This window comes from Pipra filicauda, unplaced genomic scaffold (genome assembly GCF_003945595.2).
Source record: "Pipra filicauda isolate LSUMZ 115617 unplaced genomic scaffold, ASM394559v2 scaffold108_size2327098_pilon, whole genome shotgun sequence".
NCBI classification, from domain to species: domain Eukaryota; kingdom Metazoa; phylum Chordata; class Aves; order Passeriformes; family Pipridae; genus Pipra; species Pipra filicauda.
In genome coordinates, this window is record NW_024103529.1 from 112,244 (window position 1) to 130,166 (window position 17,923).

A 17,923-nucleotide genomic window follows, 5' to 3' on the forward strand; every position below is an offset into this window, starting at 1 on the left:
TAAATGACAGATATAATATCCTTTTAAAGTGATTTTTGTTAATCCATGTTTGAAGTGTAGCTGACAGCAGTGAGGTAGCAAGTGTCTCGAGAGTTTGTACAAGGGTACAAACAGACAGAAATCTGCCTCAGCTTCATGGTAATTTGTTACCTAGGGAGTTCCTGAGTCAGAAGTGCTGCTGTAGTTCTTAGTACCTTTTCAGGATTTTTCTTTTTTTTTTTTTGCATACATTTGTCCATTCACTATTAAACCACAGTAAGTTTTTTGTGCTTATGATCACTTTTACCAAGATTGCATAGGTTAGCTACATCTACCTGCTAGTTGAAGAAGAATGTCTTTGTTTTTAGCAAACTGCATTTTATTTCCATATAATGCCATATGGTTTTTCCATGGAAAGAGGTTGTGTAGACCTCTTAACTGTGTGTCTCTTCTCACACATTGCTTCTCAGACTCCTGGTGCTTCAGGAGTCCTCATTTTAGTCATTCTTTCTGGATTCCTTGTTTCTTGCGTTTCTTGTGCTTGATGCCCTTCTCTAAACCCTTTGCGTGTCACATATCCTTGAGATCAACAAACTGCATACTTTTAGATGGATTTAATCAGTGGTATAATGATACTCCTTTGCTAAATAACATTGTATCCAACAGCAGCTGAACACTTAGTTAACATTTCCATCACTCTTTCTGTACTCTCCCCAAGATCTCATTTCTGTGTGCATTCAGTAATCTTACAACAGGTTACTAAGCTTGAATAGGTTTTTTCCCCATATGCAACTCCCTAAATATTCACACTATAATTTACCATTTCGAGTTTTAATCAGTAGCTCTCAAAGTTTCTTCTTGAGTTTTTCACATTTGGTTCCCATATTTGCTGCCTTCAGGCAGCATTTTCATCATAATCTTTATCTATCAGAGCTCAACTGATATTCTCGGGGCACTCCACTGCGTGTCTGTTTCATCCTCTGAAAACTATTTGTAATATTTTGAAGTTCCAAAGCTAAGAACAGTCCAGTCTTCATAGTGTCTTACTATTTCATTTATTCTCTAACCTCTCCTTTTGATGCCTCAGAACAAGGAGATTCATTGACTCTTTCATAAAGTAATGTTTCAGCCTGGAAACCTGTGAAGGTCTTCATAGTGAACAAAGAAGAAAAAAAAAGATATTTTCGTCCTATCAACTTCTTTTACATAGTGACTGTAGTTTACTTTTTCTAACAAGCTGCTGACTCCAATGTATATGAAAGAGCATTTATTACTGTTTTACAAGTTTTTCACTCAATTTTTTTTTAGTGTGCCTTCAGTGTGTGTCTGTATTTTGATTTATTGGAGTTCATAGTCCTTTGTGTATTCCTCATACAGAGCTCTTCAAGGTCTGGTTTCAAACCACTGTTTGGTCTCTTAGCCTCCATTTTCTTTTTTTCTTAGCTGCTTTGTGATAAGAAGTAGATGTGTTTTTTATTACATAAATTATTTTAAGTTTATAAGAAATGTAGTGGTCTTAATGAGATTGGTTTAGTTAGTATATGTTTATCTGTGCAGGTAGTTGAGACTCTGCACTTGATGTTTTCAGATACAGGATTCATTTAAAATTATTTTAGTTCCTGAAAAAGTAATGAGTTACTTCATAAATAATATCAAGAAGACAGCAAGAATGTCAGTAAAAGCTTATGTGTCTGTTCTGGTTACAGGTGGGATAGAGTTACTTTTGTTCACAGTAGCTAACATGGGGCAGTGTTTTGCATTTGTACTGGAAACAGTGCTGATATTATGTCCCACGTAGCTTTGCAGTTACTGTGGCAAAGAGTGGAGTAGGTGACCTCTTGAAGTATCTGCAGTTCAACACTAAACTGGTCTTGTTAGCATGAACTTGATAACTGCTGATCTCTAATAGTGTAGAGCTGAGACTAGAGCCAATTTCCTGGTCAGGATATCGATGTGATAAGGAAATGTTAAAGTTGTAGGAGAAAAGCTGCTCATTGCGTCATTGCTTTGTTAGATCATACGTAGAGATAAGAATGTTTACTCACAATAAACAATAGATTTTAAATGAATCATGAATCTGACATAGTAGGAGATCTCTTTCTTTATTAAAAATATTTATTTGCTCTGAGGCAAATAAAAGAACAGCTTGGAGATAGTCATGTGTATGAGAGTCTTTCTTTATTCTTCATAGTTTTATTATTTTTATATTTGTATAGAGAGTGGTTTTCATATACTATTATATAAAGAATTCTCACATTTCTGTTCAAGGAAAATAACTTTTTTTCTAACTTAGTTTATTAATTAGGAAATTTAGACATTTGATCTTACTAATTATCTAAAAACGGTCAGATTTTGCCTTCTTAAGAGAACTACCTTGAAAAAATTACTGTAGAAAAAGCTGCAAACGTGTCATAAATTTACTAGATTGATGTCATCTAAAGGTCTGTATACTTTTAAATCACCACATGTATTCTTGTTTTGTTTTCTCTTAGGAAAGGAGACTGAGAAAGCCAAAGATCGGTGTGAAAAAGCCACTATGAAGCTTCATATGTTGCATAATCAGTATGTGTTGGCACTGAAAGGAGCACAGTTACATCAGCACCAGTATTATGATACTACGCTTCCTCTGTTACTTGATTCACTACAGAAGATGCAAGAAGAAATGATTAAAGCCCTGTAAGATGTATTCTTATATATTTTTAACTTGTACAATTTTATATGTGTAGTATTCTAATTAATTTGTAGGATTACTTGAAAATAAGAAGCTGTGATTGTAGTTTACCCTGGAGTAAAAACATGTGAAAAATATTTTCTCACTACATTGACATTTACGTGTACAAAAGAGTTGCTGATTTCAGGTGTAGAGCTTGGTGTGGCCTTCTGTGTGAAACATACTTGCTTAATAATCCTAATTTTGCAGGTGAATTAGTTTGTTAAACTTGAAAAAGTATAGATTAATATTGCTAATTATTTTTTTCCCTTTTTTTTATTGTCATTGTAATTCATAAAGATTCCCTTTCTCTTCAGTATGGCACCACTTTAGCTGATATTTGATTATCTTTTTATCACACTCCATGAACTATTTTCTGTAACATTTTCACACATGATGTTCACAGGCAAGGTGAGATTTAATGCCTTCCCTTGTCTGTTTTCTCCTCAAAAAAAAGTATTGAAAAAATCCTATCACAGAATTTTTTTAGCAGAGAAAACATAACTTGAGATCTTGTTCAGGAAAAATGTATTGATACTTTTTTCTCTACATGTTCTCTGGGCTAGCCAAAATTCATCAGTGTTTCTTGAGAGCTCACCATGCTCCAGATCCTGGCAAGCTATCAAATTTGTCAGAGATAAAAATGAAATAGGGAATAATTATGGAGGTACATTATGAAGGAAAGCTAAAAGGAGAATAGGAGGGTGTTTGGAGGATGCTATTAAGACTAGTGGCACAGTGTCACCTCTCCGTTTAGTACTTGGTTGTTCCCACTCTTGGAAGCAGGTAAAGACAAGGTTGGTGGCTTGTACTTCCTTACAGAAACTTCTCGGTTGATTTTCTGTCTTCTTGTAAATATATATTAACTTGGGATTTATACCTTTTTTTGTCTGAATGACAAATCATAATATAAATATATTAAGAAAAGACAGTTAAAACAATGAAGTAAAACCATTTTTTAAAGGAAGTGCACACTATTCTGTTACCCATTTTGCCTTATGCCAGAATGTAGTTATTTTGTCAGTCGCAACGTGAAAATCATTACTTAGGTTATAACAAGCATGGTAAGTCCTGTGTGAAGAAGACTGTCATCAGTGAGCTCTATATATTCCTTTTCCTTTTAATTTCTACAGTTTCTGGTTTAGCTATGCACTGAAATCAGTACAAGAAGCATGGTCTTAGAGCCAACCTAAGCCTGTAAAGAAAAGGCCTCAGTTGATGTGTTATTTCTTTGAATAATATATTGTCTTATTTTTCCCTTTTGAGCCAGTTGCAACAAGAATTTGTAGAAACAGCAAATTGAAAGTTTGAAGCATCTTTAATGCCATCTATGCCTTCAGTGCCTTGTTATACACTAGAATTTTTTTTCTTCTCCAGAAAAGGGATCTTGGATGAGTATAGCGAGATCACCAGTCTTGTAACAGAAGAGATCGTGAATGTCCATAGAGAGATCCAGACCTCGGTTGAACAGATAGACCCTAACTCTGAGTATAATGACTTCATAGATACTCACAGGTATAATTTTCAGATCATGTTTCTTCCTTAGAAAATCCTGCATTAAACTTCAACTCTGCTTAAGTGGTCAGAGTTGAATTTGCTTCTGTTTGGTTCCTTTTACATTGTTACTGGTAAAACTTTATCCTAATTTGAAAATTGTTCTATTTGCATGTATGGAAAGGTGGCTGAACCGTTTATATTCCTGGTTCTAGAAAAACAAATTTCCAGTTACATGAGAAGATCCCTAACTTTGGTACTGACAGCAGACTATAAATGACAGTCTAGACTCCACATGAGCTAATTTACTCATAATTGTTTATTTGCATGCATTTTGCATTCTGGGCTAAACTTGTTCTAGTATAAAGTCAGCTCTAGGTATCTCTGTGTACTCTGCAGTTATTGCAGGTTGAGCCTGAGACCACAGAGCATGCAGATAATGCAAGGAGGTTTTTACTTTAAAACCAAAGTGTATTTCCCATTTATTGGACTATTACTCTGTGTAAGTATATGCAGAATATTCCTAAGACTTCTTGCATAATCTTTTTTTGTTGTTACGTGTGAATTGATAATTGTCATGTGTGGGTTTATGACAGAAGCAGCTAAGAGTGGACCTGTTGACATTAGTAGCCCTTGAGAACCTCATTTGTGTTGTGATCTGGATTCAAATAATTTTATTACATTTTATTATCTCATAAGATTTTAGGACAATTTCCTTACATTCAAGGAAAAAGGATATGTGTCCAGTTGCTAGCTATCCTTTTATTTTGTATGCAATTTTAACTATATTCTAGTTAGTAAAATATTTCATAACCCAGCAATTTGCTTTATGATCTACTCAAAGACCCATGCTAATTTTGACAAGATAACAATTATTTACTGAATTAGGTCATCAGAAGTTGCTGAACAAGAAATAGAGTTTGATACATCATTACTAGAAGAAAATGAAAACCTTCAAGCTAATGAGATCATGTGGAATAATTTAACAGCAGAAAGTTTACAAGTCATGTAAGTCTTTCCTTACAAATCTTTATCCTCTGGAAATGCTGTTATGTGTTATATGTAGGCTCACTCAGATCAATGCACAGCTGTGTCCCCATTTTTAAAGTCCAGTTTCTAAAAATAGTATATTCAGGCTATGGGCTCTTTCCCATGCCAGTTTTATTGTTCCTTTGCACGAAATACTTCTCCCCACTTCCCCCTAAAAGCATTTTTAATGTATGTTCCTTTCTATGCCAGATAATACATACAGTGCCCCAAATCTAGCATGAGTCCTCCTTGGGAACGTACTGGTTCATCTTCCCAAAAGTTTTTCCACATTCACTACTCTGGGAAAAATACTGAAGTATTTTGATGAAACCATCAGGTAGAGTGATGTAGTCAGTGATTGAAATTGCCATGTAGAAAATTTTCATGAATATATTTATTTCACTTGTTTGTAAGTTTTGCTTTTGTTTTCCAAAGGATTCTTATTCATTTGTATAACCTTTAAAATACATTAGCATAGTAATGCAGATATAACCGTTGTATTGCATTTCACAGAGCTTTTAGCTATTTGGGGTGATGAACTACCTCTCTATATGTTTTGTTAATATATCGCCTAGTTAAATATTTTCTTTACTTTTACCAACTTCACCTTTTAATCATTTGTTATGGGGAAAAAATCTCCTGCTGAGGTGATTATGTTCTTATATTACCAACCTCAACTTTTGACATAAAATGGTCACTATGTGGTCACTTGTGAGATTGCAACTATCAATCATACACTAAAAATGGGAAGTTCTGAATTTCAGTAGTTGATGATTTTTTGTTGCCTCTACTGTGTTTCAGTCCATGTTTGACTTGTTTGAAGTATTTTGTCCCTTTGGAAAGTGTAACTGATGCAAATAAGATAACAGTGATATATTGTGGGGTTTTTTTATTTTTTTTTTTTAAATTTGATTGCTTAATGAAACTATAATCCCTATTTCTTTGAGGTTTTTCTGAAATCCAAAATCAGATTGGATCTTAATAACAGTGAGGCATTTCAAATGTGAGCATATTACTCTAATCACTGTGTTTTCTCAACATAACAGAAACTCTGTATTTTATTAATTCCTTTTCAAGGTTAGTAAACATTCTCTCTTTTTTCTGTGTAATCTGATTATTTTTCTAAATTTATTCCTTTGATAAGTATTGAAATAACTTTTTTTTATATGGAGCATCTGCCTCCTTAGTCACGAAGCAGCTTCATCTTTCTTATGAAAGGATCTCTTGATAATTAAACCCCCCCAGTCCCTTTAAATAGGTTTCTCTTTTTAATATATTCTGCATCATTACTAAATTGAGATTATTCCTTCTTAAAGTATGTAAGTGTTGTACATCTTGATGTACTTCTGCACAGTGACAGGAAACATATATGTACTCAATCTCCCTTTTCAATAAAATATTAAATTTTTTAAAAGATTCTGTCTTCCATAGCTCAAAAAGAGAAATAACATCTTGTTCGACTTGCCTTTTGCATCCCATTGTTTAGAAATAAGACATCAGCATATCTAAATAAAAGAGATAAAATGTTGCTTTTCTAATAAGTGGTTCTGATGAAATTCATATTAGTGTTTATAAATGTATGTCTGTACATACTTTATAAATGTATACCTGTACATACATTTGCCTACATATATATATACTCATTTTCAATATAATTTCCAGTGTGTTCTGTTGCAAATCTTATATTTATCCACATGAAATTGTCCTGTGAATTTGAGAATCAAATAGCTCTTTTAAGTGTTGCTGTCTTTATGGCATTCACTTTCTGGTATAGGTTTAGGACTCTGAGTTTAACTGTATTAGGTCAGACCAAAGATTTACCTAACCAAACTTCTTCCTTATGTTAGCCAACAGGGAAAAGTCTTGAGAGGAGAACAGAAACAGAATGACCGTGCAATTAAATTTCCTCAGCATCTCATAATTTTCATCTCAGGAATGTTTTGAGACAGAAGCAGTATTTATCTTTAATGGCCACAGAGATAGTTTCTAATAGCCTTAGAGGTATTTTTCCTTTATGAACTTGCCCAGTCAGCTTCAGTATATACAAGTACCTGTTGTCCATACAATTTCTGGTCCACGTATTCCAGCTATTAAGTTCGTATTTTATGAACCTGCTACTTCTTAGTTTGATTTTATGGCTCTTAAGTGCTTGTTTTGGGAGAGAATAGGAACAGTCTATTCCTCTCTGTCTATGATATTGTACATTTTTGTCCAACTTCTACGCTGTGCCCTCTTTTTCACAGCCATCCTTAGCTTTATTCTGTCCTTTCACGAAACTTACTCATGCTTTATCAAGCTTGTCATCTTGATTTACATATTTTCAAGGTTACTATATTGATTTTGAGATAAATGACCAGAATTGTGGAGGGAATCCAGATACACAGTTTAGAGGGAGGCATTCTGAAGTTCCCTATATTCTTACTCTGTTTTGTTTTTAACAGATCCTAGAGAATCATTCTGTTTGATTTTCTGACCCTAGCAGTGTATCAATAATCCTTTTGTATTCTTCACATTCAGACCCTTCCTCCTACCTCAAATAACATAAGATCAGCATTCTTTTTTTGCTTTTTAACTGTCCTTTTATTTGAATTATCATGAACATATTAAACAGTGCAGATTGTTTCTGAAGCTCCACTGGCCCCTGGCACTGTAAAAACTGTTTATTCTTATCCTCTTTGTCCTTTTTCTTTTAAATGCAGGTGGGAACCCTTCCTTTTCTGAAGTGCTTAGTTCTCAATAGCTGTCTTTACTCATATAATTTGTTAGCTGTGTTTTAGATATATGTTTTTATAGTCTTGCCTTAAAACCACTGCAGCCAAAATAACCCCACAGGTATTTGCATCAACTGTGTATGACTAGAAGTTTGCAAGTAAGAGAAATGTATAGTTGATGACTTTTAAAAAATCGACTCTGTATGTGATGAAGCAATAGAAATTTGACTGTTCTTTCATATTGAGATCATGGATCTTCAAAATACTACCTCACTATGTTTCTGCAGATGAGAACTACCTTCAGTATTTACCAAATATAATAAGTACACATAGTGGATTTATTTCACAAACATATAAAAGATTCAAAGATATATATTGATTTGTAATCAGTAATATTTGGTTGTATCTCTTGGTTTATTGGGTGTGTAATGGAAAAATGACAGCTTTGCATACTGCTTAGAGGTTTTAATACGACATATTTTAAGGAAACATGATGAGAAAACTAGCTTTTACATTTTTAGGTAAGGTTACATTTATGAATAAAATTTTGACAGAAGGAGGTAGTTGAAAGACCAGCTAACCTTTCTAAGGAATGGGAGAATTATAGTGTCTCCTGATAAATATTCATGACTGTCACTGAATAATATTGAGAAATACTGCAAAGTGTAACAGAATAAAAGTTTACGCTTTGAAGATGCATGCATTAAAAACTGAGACGAGGCAACCAGAATGAGGTAGATGTCAATCAGTGAGCATAGTAATATCCAAATTAGTTTAAAAATCTTTTGAAATACAAGTTCTGTAAGCTCAAACATTTATTTTTATAGATATTTGAGGCAGAATGGTGCTAATAACTAGAGAAATATGAAAGGAGGGTTTCCTGGTAGAGGGATTGTGTGGTTGTTAAAACTCAAAAGGGTCATAGTGATTAACTGGTTAGTAATAGAAACCCTTTTGTAAACTGATTGTATCCAGAAGGCAAATACAAGGCCACAAGAAAATTCCTTTGGCAAACCACAACCAAAATGATACAAGACACATGCAGTGTTCTCCGTTCTAGCCAGTTTGAATGAAAGTTATTGTTTAAACTAAGCAATAGATGTTGAATACAAGGAGGCAATTTAGTTTAGTGTTTATATGGTTGCTTTGTTTTGTTTTCTGTAAGATAAATACAAATGTCCTAAAATATCTCAGAAGTTTCGGTAAAAATTACATCAACCTTCTGTTTCAATCTGATACTCCAATATAAAATCTGATATTTTTGAAATTGTGAAAATTTAAGATGTTGTTTCTGAATGTATGTACTCATATCTTCCAGTGATGAACAGTCTTATTAATTTGGTTTTAATTTCTTGGCTATTGGTGCTTGATCATGAGATATAACATCTGCTTCCCGTAAATCAATTTTTAGGCCAATGCAATGTTGATTAAAAAGCTGATTAAAAACCAGTTACAGAATTGGTAATTACTTTTTTTAGCAAGGTATTAAAATCAAAAAGTTAGTTGGTATTAAGGTGGAGACCCAATGTAAGAAGACAGTAATTTCTGAGAAGTTCAGCATACGAATTTTGGTAGCTTGAAACCAATAATGTCTTTGAAAAGGGGAGCTGTGAGGATGTTACTTTGAGGGAAATGCTTTAAGTATTTATCTTATCTCAAAATAAACACATATAGAAGCTTGGTCATTTGGGAAATAAACTTTTTTTGTTCACTCTATGGCTTTTTTTAGTTATTTAAGTCTTCCAAGATAAGATATGGGACTGTCTGAGTACAGACCATATGCAATCAAGATTGTATAAAATATATAGTGTGGAGAGAACTAATTCAATGTTTAGAATCAAATAGTTGAGTTTGGTATATATGGACATGAGGGAGATGGGCCTCCTAGCTATTTAGAGAGTTGACCTCCTGTTCTACTCCCCAGCCTGGAGTGGTTTTGGGCCGTAGATACGTGCAGTGGAATTACTCTATGTATTTTGCTTTTGTTCCACTCTTTACTTCAGTAATTCTGTTGAAGTTGGGCTTGAAAATACAGGGGAAGCAGAGTAAGATAGTTGAAGAGGGATAGATGAATGCTGAGAAGGAAACAAGGTGTACATATTAATTTGTTTTTAAAAAATTGTTCTGACAACAATTTCTTGAAGTCAACATATAAATATTGATATGCATTTTAGAAGTCATCATTATGTTAACTATTTACCTGCATTGTTCAGAATGCAAATATTTCTCTACATTCATTGAATTTTTTTGTTATTGAAATATTACCAGCATGATTACTAAGTGTCAGTGATGGTTTTAAAATGTAATAATCCCTTCTCTGTTAGTATGGAGTGTTCATGTACAGTTTTGTCTTTCCTTTGAATTAACCATTACCAGAGATTGTAACCTCAAAAGGGTAATTGTGGAGAAAAATATAATCACTCTTAAACCAGGAAGTGTTAATTTGTATTATTTTTTATTTCTAGAGGTAAATACAGCTCAAGTACTGATTCTATGTATTTATTTAACATGTACTTTAGAAGTTGGAAGGCTTTCGTCTTTCATAAAGCATCTTGTAAATTAGCAATATGTTAGGAAGGCATTAATTCACAGAACCCATCATCACACATTCTGGAAGAAGGATTTCTTGATAGGGGAATTTGCAGGCAGCAGATCACTATGTAACCTTGTATATATACAGAGGAACCGTAATAATATGTATTAACAATATAAAGGTATATCCATGAAAAAAACTCAAAACTGTCAAGCACCGAGTAAGATAATCTAAAAAATAATACTCCTTTACATCTTCAGGAAAAAAAAATACAATGTTCACAAATGTATACAGTTTGTGTATTCACAGCATGGGTTTTTGACTTCTATCTTGCAGGTTAAAAACAGTAATAGAAGAACTGATGCAAACACAGCAAACCCTTTTGAGCAAAGAGGAACTTGTATTGGAACTAGAGAAAAAAATAGAGGAGTCCTCTAAAACTTGTGAAAAGAAGTCTGAGTAAGTTGAAATGAACTTTGAAATATAATAATTTGAGGGAAAAAATGGCTATAATGACATTCTAAGACTTAAATAAGAAATAACCACCACTAATCTTGTTCTGTTTCTGTGAGTAGCAATTACTGTGAGAAACAATAATAAGTTAATTTCTCATCTCTACAGTAACCCTTACCTACTCCAGACCCTAAATCATTGAAGAATTGAGCAGCTCCATGAGTTAATATATAATTGTCATGGTTTTGGGATGGCTCAAGAGCTGGACCTTTGGTTAGTATTGTAACTTCAACTTGACAGAAGAAGTTGACTAAGTTCACATTGCCTCTCTGTTTGACAGAATTCCTTGTGTAGTTGTAATTTTGTGAAAGACGTTCAGAATCATGTGCAAGACTCTTTCTTATGCAGTAATGTGTTTGGAACTTTTCAGGTTAAGTTCATTCTTCATTGCATTTTCTTTTTACAAAACTGTAAATGTAAAGAATGTAATATGATACCCTGTAGTACTGCATAACAAATAGCAAACATGAGTGATTAGTGAATGTTTTATGGCACCACAAATAAAACATTATTATAAAGAACCATTCTTGGGCAACATCTTTAGCTTTTTTTCCTATCTCTGATTAGAAAAAGTATTCACATCCTCATTTAAACTGAACTTAATACAACAGATAAAGAAATTTTGTCTGTAATGATATATTTCTGATTCTTGTTGCAGTCAGTCATAACCTTACTAACTTGCTTATAAATATTAGCTTACAGTACCAGTAGTGAATTGGAGAGCAAGTCCTTTGGGTAACCCTTCATTCACTGAAGGTCTTAAGCTCTGCCAGGGAAGGTTTAGGTTGGATATCAGGAAGAAATTTTTTACAGAGAGAGTAATCAGACATTGGGATGGGCTGCCCAGGGAAGTGGTGGATTCTCCGTCCCTGGAGGTTTTTAAGATGAGACTGGATGTGGCACTTAGTGCCATGGTCTAGTAACCACGGTGGTAGTGGATCAAGGGTTGGACTTGATGATCTCGGAGGTCCCTTCCAACCCACTTGCTTCTATGATTCTATGGTTCTATGATTCTATGCAGTCTTGAAGCTTTTTGTGGAAGGAATCTTGTCATACAATATATTGTATAGTATTTAATTAATATCTAAAATTTTATGTATATGATATGAGGGTTTTAATTAGATACTTTCCTGTTCTTTCTTTGGTGAAGTTCACATGTAATCACAGTGTATTTTCCAGTTTTTGGTTCTTGACCTGCCTTCTTTGCTGCACATTACTTAAAGGGTAAACTGTATTTGAACTCATCAAGTTTGCTGAGGTATTTGGCTTTTTCCCCTCAGTATTGTTTTGTTATCAGTTATCACTCTCTGAAATAGTTCAGACCATCCCTGTATTTCTTGCTGTGGGCAGGCTTCTCTGACTGATCCTTTAGCAGATGTTTGCAGTGTTGAGGAGTGTGGAGTTTGGTTCATTAGTGACTTAGTATAATGCTCATCTATAGGAATATTATTTTTGTCTTTTCCTGCCAATGAGAATTTTATGACGGGTTGTTCCCTTATCACTTGGAAACCTATTTGAATAGTCATTTGGCTCAGCACCACTTTGGGAAAGAAAAATCTCAATATGAATGACTTTTGCCTTTCTTTTTTTCTTCAAGGGTAGGCTTGCAAGAGGGTCTTGCCTTCCAGGGATTATCCTGAAGATACAGAGTAAAAGGAAACTGTGATTTTTCTTCATATTGTCCTCATTCTACATAGTTCTGGTCCCTTTACGTCGTCAATCTGTTCTTGTAGACTGTGAGAACTCTGCATCTCTTACAGACCACGTGTCACTGGGTTCCTTCCAGTTGAATGCTTTTAAGGGTGTCTATATTATACCATGGACGATTCTGTCTTTTAGGCAGCTTCTGTCAATCTTTGGTTTTGACAGTTCTTTGGGATAATAGAGTCATCTGGGTAGCTGCAGATGTCTAAGTGCTTGTCCTTTAGTAATGATTTAATCATGTTTGTCTCGAGGATTCAGGGCTATGAGGGGTATTCAGAGGAGATCCATAAAAACAAGCAGAAGACAAAAAGTTGTCTTCTTATAGAGATCAAATTATTTAGCTTCATTAGAAGACAGTTATAATGCAGTCCAGAAACACTTACAAAGTAGAGGAAACAACAGATATCTCTAACTTGATGCCAGATGAATTTATACTGGATGTGAGGTGAGTTTAGTAGTGCAAATTATCATTACAACAACTATCCAGAATGCAGTGAATTTCTCATTGCTGGAAATCATTATCTAAAATTTTATTCTCTAAAGGGCAGGGAACCCTAGTGTTTGTATATTCAGTCAAAAGTGAATGAAAACAGTAGTTTCGTGTATATTTATTACAATGGGATTTTTGTGATAATGAAAAGAGAATGGGTGTTTACTTGCATTGTATTGTAGCTTTGAAAATTTTCTAGAATTGCTCTATGTGTTTATACCTTCGAATAAAGAATTATGTTGAGGAATTGTCATGCTTCTTTCCCCCAGCTTTTATGAAACAAAATATGTGTCTGTCATAGGTTTACTTGTTCTGAAAAAACCAAGGGGGAATTTTTTTCTTTCCCCTGCGTTGCTGTATAAGAAAGATGTTGAACGAGGGAGGGGGAAGGTGTTTGCCTGGGGTGATTGATCCACAGAAAAGAACTAACCAGCAGATCCACATTCCAAGCTGATGGCCCTCTGAAGACTGTGGGGAGGGGTGATGAGGGTTTTTTTTCCCTCTCCTTGAAAACTGGAGGCACTTCACTTTTGCCTTAACTCAGGCAAAGGTGTACATTGGAGGGGTCCGAGGTTCACTTTGTTTTTTGACCTTGTCATCTGGCTGTTTTCTGCCTCCGTTTTTCCTGCGCCCTGTTCTGCCTCCAGCCCAGATCTTCTCGAATTTCATCGGAGAGGCTTAACCCATCTGCAGAGGAACCTTTTTTTGGAGGAGGTGGCTCTTTCCCTCTTCCACTCCCGTGTTTGGCAGTGGTTTGTGCCCATTGACAAAGGGGGGGGAAATCCCAGTCGCAGCCAGACGTGGACAACATGAGTTTCGTGGGAAGAGCCCCCTTTTTCCCTCTTTCCCCTTCCCTTTCTTGGTGTGGGGGGGAAAATCTTAATTTTTGGCTTCTCCTGCATTGAGGCCCCTGCGTGGCGACCACCAGAGCCCAACAGCACCCCCTGCTGACTGCCACAGAGCAACTGCAGGCTCTACTCCTCTAGCGATCCAACAACCCCCCTGCCGATTGTGGTTAGAATTGCACCAAATGGCAGAAAGTAGTGAACTGTTTCCTTTTTGAAGGGGATTTTTGGGTACAGGATTATTGTTGGTTGATGTTGTGTTCTTTTGTTTTCTGTTAATACACATATATCCTTTAATAAAGGCTGTTATTTTTTTTCTCCATACTTCCTCGGTTGGAGCCTTGTAATTTTGGATTTAGAATTGTTTAGAGGGGGGAGTTTGGTCTTTCTCATAACTCCTCCTTAGCAAAACACTTCAGTCCCATTAAACTCAGACAGTATCTTAAATCATGTATATTTTTAAATTGTTATTTTTCTTTGCAGCATTGTACTCTTGCTGAGCCAAAAGCAAGCGCTTGAAGAACTTAAGCAAACAGTTCAGCAATTAAGATGCTCTGAGGCAAAATTTGCAGCCCAGAAAGAACTACTGGAACAAAAGGTTCAAGAGAATGATGGGAAAGAGCCGCCACCTGTAGTGAATTATGAAGAAGATGCAAGATCAGTGACTTCTATGGTAAGTTTTACATCTGTTTTACTGAACTGTGTAGCTTTGCTGTCCTGGGATCAGATTATCCAGATACTCACTGGGGTGACTAAAGTGAATGAACTTCACTTTGCATTTGTGGAAACTTGTTTGGACAAACAGTTCAGTTGTGTGGGTTTTCTTATTTTTTAAGTTGCAATAACTTGTAACAATCCATGTCTGTGGTCTTGGATTGGTCTTCTGTATACTTGATGCTTAGATTCTCACTAGACTATTTTATTATCAAAAGTGTTAACCCTTAAATAGATTTAGTAAATGTGACTGAGCAGCTATTGGTAGTTTCCTTGGGTGTGTTGAAGAAATATATTCACAGCTGTAGATATAAAATGAACAGTGAAAGCTCACTGCAGAATCACTGCACACATTATGTAATAGAGAAATTAATTTTATGTACTGTAGTTACTCTTTGCCTGGACAGAAATGAACACTGGTTTCTTTGCAAGTTATTTTCAAATGTTTACATGCTCTCAATAATCAAAAGGAACTTTTTGTGCTCTGAGGAGACCCCATATATGTTTTTTTCCTCTGTCAATTTGTGGAACCTAGTTTGATTCACATTCTACAGTTATCCTTAATTGTCGGCATTCTCTTGCTTCCACTGCTTTTGAATATTTACAAGGTGCTATGGGATGGTTGTTGTTTACGCTGGTACAAAACATTATATTTCAAAGCTTATATGCTTGTCATGACGTAGAAGGAGTTGACAAAATGAAAAAAGATGATGAAGGAGAAAAGAAGAATAGAATAATGGTTGCAAAATATTAGGAGACTTGGAATCTTTTTCAGGTAGGCTATTTTGTTAATAATATTTAATGTATTATCCTGTAGTAGTGCTAGTGAATATTGTCTGTATGGGTTAGTTGAGGTGATGAGTCTAATCGTGAAAATGGTACTCTTCTGCTTCAATTCAAGATTGCTAAAGTCTGCTTTCTGGTGTCCAAATCTCTGTTTCAATGGGTGGGAGAAAATAATCCCATGTGCTGAGTACAGGCCTGCACATGGCCAGCAGCACAAAGGCATGGAAACTTCATCACTGGTAGCAGCACAGTGAGCTGCCAGGAGCAAAGGCTCCTCACCTGTTCTTTACCATGGCCATCTGTGTCTGCTGTTACGCTGCTAATCCATATAGTAAATATTTTTCTTTTAATTTTCTTTTTTCCCTTTCTTGCCTAGGCTACTGCAGAATTACTAGAGATTACCTTTTATTTGGAATTAGGAATTTCTCGAGTACTTGTCATCATTTCCTTTTTTGTTTTCTTTTTTCCCCAAAAAAATTGGTTTATATGGCAAAGAAGTTATTTGAAACTTCTCAAAAGCTGGTTGCAGCTGCCAGCATGGCACCCGCGGTGCCCTTGGCCAAAGGCTGATGTCACAGAGTGGCTGGTTCTGTGTCCAGGGCAATGTGGCCTCTGGTGGAGGGCGGGGGAACCTGACGATGGAGTCATAGAACCATAGAATGGTTTGGATTGGAAGGGACCTTAAAGTTTGTCTATTTCCAGCCCCCCTGCCATGGGCAGCGACACCTTCCACTAAAGCAGGATACTCAAAATCCCATCCAGCCTGGCCTTTCCCAGAAGGAAATGGTCATGGTTCACTGCAGCCTGCACTGGATCCTGTACATCCTACTGCTTACACTGTTTTTTCCCTTTAAGACTTGCAGGAGCTCCTGCACTCCTGTACCAGCTTTTAGAGTGGAAGTAGGCAGGAGCTTAACCTACTTGATCATGTTGGTATTGGCCTTGCCTTCTAGGGGGGATTGAGTTGGTCATAAAATGACTCCATGCCTGTGATGCTGGAGAAGCCCTTACCTCTGGGTGCTGGACCATCTCAGTAGAAATGCTGAGAGGAGGTGTAGACTGGGGCGTTCTGCCCTTGTACAGCCTTTTTCCCAACTGGTCCCTCCACTAAGCCAGAAGTAGTCACACTCTTGTCTCTGCACACAAGGAGACCATTGCTGTTACCCTGCAGCACAGGAGGGAGTATTAAGGTGGTGTTTGGTGACCACTCTCAGTACCAGGGCTGTCTCTTCTCTCACAGCCCCTGCCAAATGTTGTATTCGCAGCAGAGCAAGACTCTGCTCAGGTGCTGAAACATCTCCTCTTTCAGCTTACTAGTGTTCTCCCTTGTCATATCACTACCTACCACTTCCAAAAATCACTCTCCATTGCTTTTAGAAGCTCCTTTTAAGTGCTGAAGGGCTGCAGTGAAATCTTCCTGAAGCCTTCTCTTTTCTAGGCTGAACAACTCCAGCTCTCACAGCCTGTTGTTGTATGAGAGGTGCTCAAGCCCTGTGATCAACTTAGTGACTCTCCTCTAGACTTGTTGCAGCAGGTCCATGCCTTTCTTCTGTTGAGGATCTCAGGCCTGGGCACGATACTCCAGGTGGGGTCTCATGAGGGCAGAGTAGAGGGGGAGAAACACCTCCCTCGATCTGCTGCCCACACTGCTTTGGATGTAGCCAAGGATATGATTGTCCCTTTGGGCTGCAAGCCCATGCTGTTGGCTCACGTTCAGCTTTTTGTCTACCGCGCCCCCAAATCCTTCTCAGCAGAGCTGCTCTCAGTGTGTTCTCAGTCTTTACTCCTGTCTAGGATTGTGCTGACCCTGCTGCAGCACCCCACGCTTGGACTTGCTGAACTTCATGAGGTTCTCATGGGCCCACTTCTCAAGTTTGTCCGGGTCCCCCTGGATGGCATCCTGTCCTTCTGTTGTGTCACCTGTGCCCCTCAGCTTTGTGTCATCTGCAAACTTGCTGAGGGCACATTGGATCTCACTGTCTGTGTCACTGATGAAGATATTAAAGAGCATTGGTTCCAAGGCAGAGTCCTGAGGTGACACCACTCACCAACAGCCCCACCTGGACATAGAGCCATTGACCAGAGTTCTCTGGCTGTGTCCATTCAGCCAATTCCCTATTCCATTTGAAGAGTGGCCCACCCTTCAGATCCACATCTCTCCAACTTGGAGATAAGGATGTCACGTGGGATCATGCTGGAGGCCTTACAAAAGTCTGGGTAGATGACATGAGTTGGGACTCCCTCTTGCCTTGTTTGCTGCTGCAGTCAGTCCATCATGGGAGGCCACCAGATTGGCCAGGCATGATTTGCCCTTATTATGAGTGAAGTGTGGGAATATGACTGACTTAAAAGCTGCGTGATTCCCCTTGAGTAAGTTTTCTTTAACTGTTGAGCTGATATTCTCTGTGAGTAAAA

The 17,923-nt window shown here is 36.7% G+C and overlaps 1 protein-coding gene across 3 annotated transcripts in view; it reads left to right on the plus strand.

The window, feature by feature from the left end:
* The window catches only part of FER (FER tyrosine kinase), a 140,159-nt gene that overhangs the window by 20,087 nt on the left and 102,149 nt on the right, over positions 1-17,923 (plus strand). For all 3 annotated transcript variants that reach the window (XM_039380640.1, XM_039380647.1, XM_039380652.1), the window contains exons 5-9: positions 2,472-2,655; positions 4,067-4,204; positions 5,072-5,191; positions 10,793-10,915; positions 14,492-14,681. In XM_039380640.1, the coding sequence (XP_039236574.1) occupies positions 2,472-2,655; positions 4,067-4,204; positions 5,072-5,191; positions 10,793-10,915; positions 14,492-14,681 (755 nt within the window). The remainder of the gene's footprint in view (positions 1-2,471; positions 2,656-4,066; positions 4,205-5,071; positions 5,192-10,792; positions 10,916-14,491; positions 14,682-17,923) is intronic.